Genomic DNA, 12,107 nt, shown 5'->3' with positions numbered 1-12,107 from the left:
GTTCACCAACAGTCCTTTTCATTAAGCATCTCAATCTGGAAGTTTGTTGACGCCAGCTGTCACACGTATTATTAGTTTTAAAGCATCTTCTTAAACAAAACTAAATGATCAGCCATATTATCAACAACAACAACAACAACAACAAGGCTTCAACTATTTTCATTATTATTAAATCAAATTCATCCATTTCTTTTTTTCAGTTTGATACAGTATATCCTACTGTGAAGATATGACCGCTTCAAGATACATAAATAGCAAAATAACAAAATTCTGTCGAAAGACTAATATTGGCTAATTGTTTAAGCACTGAATGACACAGCTAACCACAACCGCTTAAGAAATAACTAAGAGAAAAACTCTCTGTTAATAAATATTAATTCCCATGATTATTCGCCGCCACAATGCACCCTAAAGTGGATTTACACACAAACTGTCAATTGTGTCATCTGACAAGCTTTTTAGAGCGGCTACTTATACCAGGCACAAAGCGATGTAATCCACCATGAGCAAGGCACGCAAGTACATTCATGTTGGATTACTGTTACGCGAAAGCCACATTTTTTACTCTTAACCCACACATGTGATAAAATAATGCAGGGCTAAAATAATGCAGGGCTAATGCAGGTCTGTATTCAGGTCTTAAAATCTGCTTAGCCTTCAACATTTGGTCTGAATTCTGAGCACTGCTTGAGAGTCCAAAACAAGGAGAGAGAAATAAATAAACTGTGCTAGAAGAGCTATTATCTTTGCAATCGAAAGTCAGCTCAGTGCTCTATGTATGCATACTGTACGGCTTCCTTTTACTGTAGCTGATCCCAAGCCCCATGCAGCTGTTTGTCATTGTGTGTGTGTGTGTGTGTGTGTGTGTGTGTGTGTGTGTGTGTGTGTGTGTGTGTGTGTGTGTGTGTGTGTGTGTGAGATAAAGAGGGAGAGAGGGAGCGACGGAGCAAGAGAGTATGCAGCATCTGTTTCTGTTCACACGCTCCCTCGCCAAACTTCCACTTTTAGAAAAAGTAAACAGCATTTTTTAGACCGAAAAAGAAAATGAGAGAGGAGGCGAAGGAGGAAAAGAGGGAATAAGGGATGTTAAGACTTGGTGATTGAGGGAAGGAGATAGGAATCGCTGAAGCCAGAAGAACACCAGTGTTCTCTCAATGTGCGGCTATGCATTTAAAAGCAGAGAGACACAGTTTAAACACAAGTTCAACTTACTGTGCCTCCATATAAATACATTTGCATTGCTTATTCTAATGATGCCTAAGCTCTATCTTAAAGACGTTTTCAAAATATTGCTCAGTGTTATTGAAATAAAAAAGTACAGTGGCCTTCACCTTTAGCAAAGTCTTTACACTCCTGAATAAATAGATGCACATGTGCCTCTAGTGAAAACAGTGATTTTCAAGGAACATTATCATGACAATTGATGCCAAATGCAAGTCTGAGAATGACTGTGTGAATGGCATAAAGAAATGCTGCATGTGTTGCGGAAAGAGAGGCTGCATTTGTAAAGGGGGACTTATGTTAACTAAAAGGCTAATTCACTGTAGATAGAGGGGCTTTCACACTGAAAATTGCAAGACGGCAACACAACAGCTAGAGGTTTTACTGAGATGGGCATGTTGCAACAGATCAAATAGAAAAAGTACCAACGTTAAGAGTCTTAGCAAATGCATATAGTCTAGACAGGTGGGTTGTATTCCTTTAAGGCAGGATTGTACAACTGTGACTGTTAAACACAACAGACAAAAATATCATAATTTTATCACAATGATAGAAAGTACATGGTCCAAGCATTAGATTTGTTAAAAGGCAAATATTTGATATAACATAAACTGATGTCCACAATTTGCCTGACAACAGGACAATCTGCCCCTTTGCCATCATTGACCATTGAAATACATCCTTATGATTTTTTCATTAGCTGGCTTCCAGTGTATACGTCACGTCAAGAGGGTCAATTGGGAAATGTGAGATGTACTCTGACGAAACGGTCTATTGGGCAACATGGCAGCAAGGTGTGAAGAAAACAGATACGCTGTCTTTAACACACTGTGCAACTAGAATCATTTTTCACAAGGAAATACAACTCACATATGGTGGGAGCATTTAGTTCTCAGCACTCAGCGAGGGGTTTGAGAGGGTTATCTGCGGGGATGGAATTTCACCAGGAGGGTCGGTGCCAAATTAGCGTGAAATGATGACAGAAATAAAATTAAAAAAATAAACTATGACAAGGATTTGTATACTTTTCCCCTTGCAACAGCATCCAATAGTCACAAGCGTTCCCACCGAACACTGAGTTAAGTCAGCCTTTGTGAGGTTCATGTGCCATGTGAATGTTTCTAGCGTCATACAGTGTGGAAAAATGAACCAGAACCTCATTCTGGCCTGATTCCCACCAACCTACACTTCAATGTCCGGGATAATGCTATGGGAACACACAAAACTCAAGAGAATTGGAGCATATGAAGGCAGGCTTGGTTTGTATCGCTTCATAAGGAATTGCCATCTATCTACACAAATATGACTTGCATCCACAAAACTAGCCATTCAATAACACACATGAAACAAACCAGTTATGGTTTCGACATCTCTGTCAATCGATATGGTTACGAGTTGCGACTAATAATGCATTTTATGTATGGGACCCTTTCAGGATCCTCAAGGACACCTTACATGTACAAATACTAACTAGCCCTCAATCGAGTGGAAAATAAATGAGAAAACAAACCAAAAGGGGTAAATCACTGCTTTGCTGGGCTGAACAATCAATCCGGTTACAGAATAGGCTGAATGGCTGCCAGTACGAGTAGAGTCAACAGTACGGGACCCACAGCAAGAAAATATGTTTTGGACACCTGCAAATGCTCAACGATGACCAAAGACCATTGTGTTTTTTCGCATGTCGGGCCGGCCCCCTTATTAAATTATCTCCCCCCCCCCCTCTCTCCCTTACTGGCTATCAGATAAACATGTCTATTTTGGGGAAACTATTCACATCTTTTTGGTTTAATGCTATTTTCCCCCACTATCACCCCCCCCCCCCCCTCTCCCAACCATTTTACCAGCAAATCCCCCCCACCCCCCTCTTCCCATCTCTCTCCATTCTGATCACTGTTCGGACTCCCGATGTTCCCCTAATCTGATGCAGCCATAGATTTCCCACATTTTCCATGACATCTTCTGGAGCGTGTTCTATCTAATGGGAGGATAATCTCTCTAAAGGAACATGTCATTTTCCACGTCCATGTCTGTGTCTGGAGGACCATTTACCATAAAAAAAATAAAGATATAACTAAATTATAATAATTATAGAGATCGAGTATGATGCTTCTCGGCTGTCCGAAGGGTCTGATAAATTGCAGGGGTCATATATATATATATATATATATATATATAAACAAAATAACTGATTTTTACCGTATGCGTCGGTTCTGGACAGTGAAATCTAAAGAGTGCTATCGGAAGATGGCGTGGGAAAGGATGAGATTCCCAGAACATCAACCGGGCCTCCCTCCCTCCCTCTCTCCCTCCATCCCACCCACTCACACTTTTGCTTGAACTTCAATGTTCTCAAGTACGAAACAAGGATTTTTCTTCCACTACGTTTAGTTCAAGGGCCCCCCGTGGAGACAAAAAAGTCCTGTTTCAACAAAATGCCTTTTGTGAGTCCTTAAGGTCAAACTAACATGTAGAGCATGCATGTCATTCCACACATATATATATAACAGCTGCAAAACAAAAAAGTATTATTTATTTATTTCCTAAGCCTGAACCTTATTAGATTAAATATGAAGTAACAATGATTAGTCAGATGTTGCAAATCAATGCAGCAAGCAACACACAATTCTCATGGGGATTTTTTTTAGAAAACTCTTTTCAGTGATTAGAATTTCTAATTTTTGCCAGTTATTTAGACGACAGCTGGTTGCGAAAGGACAGTGAGTTTGGAGTCGGTTTGTGAATTGAAAGCCGCCGATTCTATGCAAGGTTTTTTCAAGCAATTCTCTTTCTTAGGGTTAAGTTGAAAATGTGTATTGGTCAACTGTGCTTACATAGTTTGGATGAAAAGCCGTAAATTAGAAAAAAAAACATATAAAAAAAAACATGTGTGAAAGGGTGATTGGAATTAGTTTTGACATGTCCTCAGTTCCAAACTACACCGATTCCCTCAAGGCTCATTCACGACTCGTCCCAAAGATATTCAAAACAAATGGGAGGGAGAGAGGGGGGGGGGGTGTTCCCTATGGTGCTCTGACACAAAACAACCGCTGACTAGTACTTTACCCCCTCCTAAGAGTCCCACTAGTCCAAGCATGTCCTCCCCTCTCCCCCCCCCCCCCCCCCCCCCACACACACACACACAGTCCACTGACCCGCCCTTGCTCCCCCTCACACCCCCGGCGCCCACTCCACCACTATTGTGCCCTCCTTTTCAGGCATCTTCATATCACAACAAATGGGACCCGTATTTTCCCCACTCTCTCTCTCTCTCCCCCTCCTTTCTCTTATTTTCCCTCTCCCTCTCTCTCTCTCTCTTTCACTCGGTTCCGATGAAAGGCAGGCATTGAGCCGGCAGTGGCATTCCAAAACCTCAGGCCTCGGCTCCAGTGTGTCTGGCTATTCAACACTGCTGGGAGCCATTAGTTTAAGTAAGGTCTGACCCGCCTACTCACCCACGGTAAACCCTTTAGATCTCCTATTACACTCCACACACAGAGGGGAGACACACGGCTGCACTTCTTCGGGTGCAGTGGCGGTGTGTCCATGTGTGTGTGTTTGAGTGTGTGAGTGTGCGTGATCGCAAAAAGACAAGACAGAGACAAATAGGGATGAGTAAATATGAGGAGTGCGGGTATGGGGAAAAGAGAGCGAGAGAGAGAGAAAGAGAGAGAGAGAGAAAATGCATGCATGAGAGTTTGTTTACAAGTGAGAGGGAAAGTGAGCGAAAGAGTGTTGGTGCGTTGGTATTAAGGGGAGGCAGAATGAGAGAGTGGCCTCATGTGTGCTTAAAATTTATGAGCGGTGGGTCTCACGCTCACTTGGCTGCATCTTCCCAAAGTTTCCACAGAGGGAGGCCAAGTGCACAGCCAGACGCCAAACCCCTCTCACCAATAACTCGCCTTAAACGATATTCAACAACCGCACACTCTCCGACGTCTCTCCAGCCGCTCTCTTGTTTAACTAATGTACCAGATACACGCCGTCAGGGATATCCATCTATGGCACTCACTCACGGTTAAATCCCTAAATGCGGCAATTTGGCTAATTAGAAAATGATAGCAAGGATCAGACCGTGGCCCCGCGATGCCAGCCTCACCCCAATTGTCGGCACATAAACATGATTGGTTTCTCATAAACGACTCCATGTTTGGGAGAAGTTGTGTGTTAAGAGGAGCGCGTGCTTGGAGCCCACACACACACACAGACGTAACAAATACAGTAACTAACTACACACTGGACATTCCTCTCAGTACTAACAGGCTTAGTGGCAGTACTGTATATTGTTCACATCTGGCCGGGAACAGGTTATTACATTTGCCCATTTATATACAGTACATGCAGTGTGTATAGGCTTTATATTCATGGGTCAAAATATGGTATATACTGTATCTCATATATTGCGCTATTAAGCATCGTAGATGAGGATTTTGAGTGTAAGGAAAATAATAATGTTCCTCAATATATACAAAAACCCATTCTGCCCCAGTGTTTTCGGGACTCTGGTTCTCCACTAACTTTCATTAATGGGAGCAATGAATAAATCCTTGGAAGAGAGGACCTACCAAACAAACAATTAAACGCAAAGCACAGATATCACTTTTGTATTTCCAATGTTATTACAATAAAAGGACGTTCATGCTCTGTCAAGGCTCATAAACAAAGATTCTTACTGAGTTGTTTCAAATACCAGCTAAGAAAAGGGAAAGTTGTCTAGACTTAAAGGCAGCCCTTGACAACAACACCTACGATATAATGTGACTTTGTGCTGTTTATTTTCTTGCCTGGTGTGTGCATGTGAAGCCTCCAGCAGTTGATTTGATATAAACCTGCCATGTCCCTTTTCCTCCCTCTTCCTGAGGCAGTATAGAGCAGCTGTGTTGTGCTCTTCCCCGGCAATGGACACACCTGTGATCTGCAGGTGGTTCATCTGGCAGCGGAGCCGGGAACACCTGGCCAGGCAAGAGATAGAGCCTGCAGGCTTTGCTCTCGGTGTGTGTGTGTGTGTGTGTGTGTGTGTGTGTGTGTGTGTGTGTGTGTGTGTGTGTGTGTGTGTGTGCAATAGTTTTGGGGGATTTCTGAGGGGCTCAATTAAAGTTGAGGGAAGATAACGGCTGGCTTTGCACTCACACACACACACACACACACACACACACACACACACACACACACACACACACACACACACACACACACACACACACAGTCAGAGGCATGTGTTGGCATTTCCTAACCTAAGTTAAAGCCTCAGGGATGTTTGGGCTTGTCAGTGTTGCAATACAATCCTCAATTTGTGTGAGTGTGTGTGTGTGTGTGTGCGCACGCGTGCGTGTTGGTGTGTGTAATGGAGAGTCGGAGTGTTTACAGTTGTCCTGGGTCTTTTTTTTTCTTCATTTCAAGTCATAACAAACCTAACTTAACCTCCTCATGCCTTCCCAGTCATTCATGCTATAGTTTTGCTGAAAGAATTGTACAAAATATCTCCAGTGAGGGAAACAACAAAAAAGGGGGGACTTTGGCAGCACCTGCTCCATTGTTGCTTTGCAGAGCCACCGAGGGGTACGGCATCTCGCTACAGTGCTCCGCCGGGACGAACAGGCAAAGACAACAAGCAGACCCACCAGCTGAGGACAGGACAGATAAACAACAGCATAGCACCACCCCAGAACACATTCCACCCTGGGAGCAAGAGCAGATAGAGTGCACACAGCCCGTGTACATGTGTGGTAAGAGAGAGCAGGTCCTGTTCTCTTGACAGCACGAGGCCCAGCAGGAGTGAAATCAGAGAAGGGACGGATGAGGTGAACTTGACAAAAGTAATAAAACACACAAGTGACACACTGAGAAGAGCTCCGGAGTGTTACCGGCTTATAGGCTAAGATCCTCTGTCACAAATCACTGTGTGTGCATGTGTGTGTGTGTGTGTGTGTGTGTGTGTGTGTGTGTGTGTGCGTGTGCGTGTGCGTGTGTGTGTGTGATAGAAGTGAGACTATAGGCCAAGGCCGCAAATCAGCGCCATGATATCTGTCAGGATGTGGAGCAGCCGTTATTTGGGGCATACTGGATAGGCTTGTTGCATATGCTTAACATGAGCATTGTGTGTTTCAGATGGTGATTTACGATCATTTAAACAGATAAAACCTCTTTTCCTTTAATACATATAATAATACTTTAACTTAAAGCTATAATGCGTATCTACATCGCACATGGATTGTTTTCCTTCTGCTGTACAGTACGTCCAGGTATTTTGTTCTGAAACTGAAACAATTCTTGGACGCTTCTTTGGATTTTTTTCTGAGCTCCTGAGTCGTAACAACACCAGTTTGTAAACACTGCCATACTGAGAACTACAGAGAGAGTTTTGTGGAGCTGATAAGGCTTAATCAACTTTTTGTCAACTCGTTTGGCAATGGCTTGAATTTAACCAACATTCATTTAAATGAAAAAGTTACGCACTATAGCTTTTTCGACAAATGGAGAGAGGGGGGAAAACAGTGTTATGTTGCCAATTTCTTGTCAACCCATAAAACATTCTCACATCGACATTAGGTTATATGTAGTTGGATGTCAGTGATAACAGGCCAGCTGCAGTTGAACTCCCTGAATGGTGGCAACAAGTAAGATTGATTGGGGATGTATAGAGGTATAAGGACAGATAAATGGAGATGTAAAATGGGGACAGAAAGACAAAGTGGGAATGAAGAGAATGAACAACGGGGAACAATGGGTGAGGGATGGATGGAGGGTGGCCGACGTCGGACATAAACAGGAGGTGAGAAAGAAGCGTTGGAGTATATAGCCTAACCATGGGCGTGGAGAAAAGGGGGAACCAATGTGAACTGCTTTTTGTCTGAGCCAAATGGGGGAAATGATTGAAGGGGGGGGGGGGGGGGGGGGGACAGAGAGACAGTGGCATTTAAAAAAGCATAATGTGGTGCTAAGTTCCTTTCACTTTAATTATCTTTTTTCTTTTTCTTTTTGTTGCTTTGCCACATTTCGATTCACTCTCAAGTGACTGGGCCTTTTGTTTCCCGCCAATGGTCCCTCTACTTTAAAAAGTAGAAGACAGGATAAATGCCTGCACACAATCCCAGCAGGACCTGCAAGCATGCCGCCCGCCCTGATAAAGGATACACACACACAAAAAAAAAATTCCATGACGATTTTAAATGAAACACAGAAGAACGCACAAAAGAGAACTTTAATCCCTTTTGGCTGGATGTTTCAAAAAGCCATCTGACAAATATGCAAAGGCCCTCTCCCCGACACTGCGAGTCTCCCTTTTTTTTTTTTTGGAACGATCAAATGTGTCAAAGCAATGTTTACGCTACCTAGTGACACCTGAATACAAGGGGTCAGGGCGGTGGCTGGCTGTGTAACAGAATGACAGTGTTAACGACGCTCAGGAGCCGAGCTGAGGGCTGCAATCAAGAGTTTTAAAAAAAAGCTGGGTTCAGTGATGTTTTGTTGGGGGGGAGGGGAGCATGGACACTCTAATAGCCCTCGTCTCCTGTACGGCTGGTGTTTTTTTGAGGATTTTTATTGGCGGGCGATCCTCGGCGCAAGATCACATCTGGATCCTATCCTCGCAGTCACTCCGTGCAGTGCCGCGCGGCAACAAGAAACAGCTGTGCAAAACTGGCTTCAATTAGCCTCACATTCTCCCTGACAGTTAATCCCTTTCTACTCTCCTTCCCTCGTTCCTTTAACTGTTTGGTCACTCCTCTCTTTCTCCCTTTAAAAAAAGAAAAAGAATGAAAATAAAATTTGCTTCAGGTTGCCACACTGTCTGCAGTAATAGACAGGGAGAGGGGGGGGGGACGCAGTGTGCTGAATTGGAAACAGACAGCGGGACGGAGAGCACAGAGGTCTCACGAAACACACAACATGACAAATCCTATCTGTGTGAAAAGACTGATGATGCTGTTTTGCAAAGGCTTTAACACGAGGGAACTTATTAATAAAAACTCAGAGATGATTTATTGGGACTTTCCTGTCGTTCGCTAGTCAACGCTTTCACAATTAAGGTTTGTTTACAATCTTGGACTCCAATGTTTCCCAGCGTGCATGTGATCCCAGACAATAGATATGTGACACAATGCAATTAAAGTCAGTTTAAATTGTCATTTTGGTCACGTATTATTACTCTTAAAGGACGATGCCAAATTCTTTGTTGTGGTTCTCACATGTGGAGCGCTCGGGCAACAAAGTGACCCCATAAATTTGGTCTCTAAACATCTCTTTTTCCCACCGAAACCACACTTAACAAACACTTAAGTGTGATCCAGCAGCGCAGCACACTGTAGAAAATGTTGTCGCTCATGACTCATTAATCAGGACCGAGGCTCAGCTCCACTGCACAACATCTTGACTCAGCTAAACTTGCACCAGGGAATCGCAGCATACAGATTGGTCCTGCGATAGGAAATGGGGGCCAGATTTTGAGGCAATGGGAGCCGATCTGATGGGCTTGATGAGCAAATCTGGAAGGTTCCGCAGTCATTGTAGCCCAGGGGCGCCCAGTAAAACACTAACAGGTGGCAGCGCTTGTGGAAAAGACCCACGCAGAGACCAGAGGGAATGAGAAGGATACTGGGCGCACAGCCTGACACACACACACACACAAACACACCGAAGCACACGCATATTACAAAAATACAGCCAACTGCATATATGACACATTAGCAACACACAAAAACAAGCTTTATCTTCACACACAAAATCTGACAAAGATTCCCAATGAGAACATTGGCCCTCAATTTACATGTAAATACTGTAAATGACACGTTGAATGTCCACGTTGAAGTTTTTTTCTGATAGTTTTTACTCAGTTGAGCTTAGGGTCTAAAGGCAGAAGCCCACTGAGGCAAACGGCTATTTGTGATATTGGGCTATATAAATAAAACTAATTTGATCCTCATGCATCCATACACATTGGCAGACACACAAACAGAAAACACACACACATGCATACAAACAGACCACAAAGGCAAGAAAAAGTGCAGGGGTGAGTCAGGGAGAATCTGCAGGCACCTCTAGTCTCTACCTCCAGCGCAGGCAAATTCTCCCACATGGCAAAACACAAAAGGGCCCACTTCTGGCAACGGTAACAGCCCACTCAAGCCAAAAGCAATTAGGTCTCTAATGCAAACCTGCAGGGCCCCTTTGTCGTTTATTTCCCCCTTTTAATGTCAGAGGATTGGAATCCAACTCTGTAACCCACCCCAAAGAGAAAAGAGAGATGGAAAAAAAAGGCAAAAGGGAAAATTATCGGGGCTTCCAAATGATCCACATGTTTTCGAGTAGAGCTAATTGAATCAAGGGGAGAAGAATGGAAATGATTGACTAGTGTGTGTGAGCGATGTTTAGCCCATGTGCTCTTTAAAACAAATTTTCTCACAATCGCGTACACACAGCATCCGTGCTTCCCAGAGGACTGTTTAGCTCTCTGCGTAACACCAAACCAAACTACTCATAGCTAAACAACTAATTACAGTTAAAAAGAAAAAATATGTATGTTTTTATCTTTTGGCAGGGGGATTTATTTTTATTTTTTATAAAACATGAAGTGCTTTCAAAGCCAGAATCCATCATGTTATGTTTACAGTTCTATATTACAGTATGCACACTGCTGCTCCCTGGTGGCCGTTGTAGCGCCCTCATCAACAACATTATCATTATCATCATCTCAACATCACCATCAGCTTTACAGTAGTGTCTTTGTCAGGAGATTTATTTGGGTCCCCGCGTTGAAAAAAGGATAGGGGGGGGGGGGGTTGACTACTGCACTTGGAGTGGAGTCCTCTGGGGAGTTGTGGTGGCAGTGACACATGGGGGCCCCGCAGTCATGCCCTCGGGCCCTTTTGACCCCACTTGCTCGACTGCAGGACTGTACTATTGAACCCTGATCTAAAGCAGGCAAGAAAAAGGGTGGAAAAAAAAACACGCCTACTGGCATCAAGCATCAGGCAGCTCCAGCCTGGTTTCACACAGCCTGCATGGTGTTTTTGTCTTATAATAATGCTGTAAACTCCAGATGGTGGAAAGAAAGGGAGAGAGAGAGAAAGAGAGAGAGAGAGAGAGCGAGAGAGAAAAACTTTGCCTGGATTAAGGGCTCCAAATCCTCCACTGAAAAGACACATATAGCCCCGAAAAAGCTGCTATTCAATCAAATGGGAGCATAATGGCTGTCTTGTGTGGGGCGCTATATAAGGGATAATAATGCATCCAATAGCATGTGTGTTATATGCATAGTTTATTCTCACTCTTTTAATGGATCCTAATGAGCGTAAGATCTCGGAGGACAAAGGGATGACAGAGTTTTTGTTTGGTCATTATAATGATTTGATAGGATCTGAAGTAACACATTGAAAAGGGGTCCTCTGTGAAGACTTTAGACTGGAGGGGAGGAATCTGTTTATAATAGTGTTTTTTTTCTTTCCTATTCACATTATGCAGCCTAAATAAAAGTCTGTATTTGCTATATTTTCATGGGAGTAACAGGGCAACCCATTTAGCTCAGATTGCCTTGGTCCTTCATTATGCAAAACACAATATTGACACCACCGATATCGTTATAACATCTGTTATGACTAGCCAATATTGTATTGTAGATTTGATTTGACATGGAGGACATTTCATTGGACGAACCTGATGCATTATTTTAAAGTGTATTAGCATACATGCTTTCAACACCTGTCAATATCATGGTAAATAGTAGAGTGCGCAGGATAATGTCATAGTAGCCTAAAAGTCACTTCCAAACATTACATTTTACTCGAGGTTGTTAGGCATAATTTATGGTCTACTTACAATTTAAAGCACTCGGCATTCCGACCATGCTTCTCCTCGTATTCTTGAGTTGTCTTGCTCTTGACAGAATGATG

General features: G+C 43.2%; 1 protein-coding gene across 1 annotated transcript in view; it reads right to left on the bottom strand.

Annotated features, from left to right (window-relative positions):
• The window catches only part of cbfa2t2 (CBFA2/RUNX1 partner transcriptional co-repressor 2), a 38,354-nt gene extending 26,247 nt beyond the window's left edge, over positions 1-12,107 (bottom strand). The window contains exon 1 of the mRNA XM_080025348.1: positions 12,034-12,107. Coding sequence (XP_079881474.1) covers positions 12,034-12,061 — 28 coding nt within the window. The 5' untranslated portion in view covers positions 12,062-12,107. The remainder of the gene's footprint in view (positions 1-12,033) is intronic.

Source organism: Ammodytes marinus (assembly GCF_949987685.1).
Source record: "Ammodytes marinus genome assembly, chromosome: 4".
NCBI classification, from domain to species: Eukaryota; Metazoa; Chordata; class Actinopteri; order Uranoscopiformes; family Ammodytidae; genus Ammodytes; species Ammodytes marinus.
This window is presented reverse-complemented; position numbering and strand designations above follow the sequence as displayed.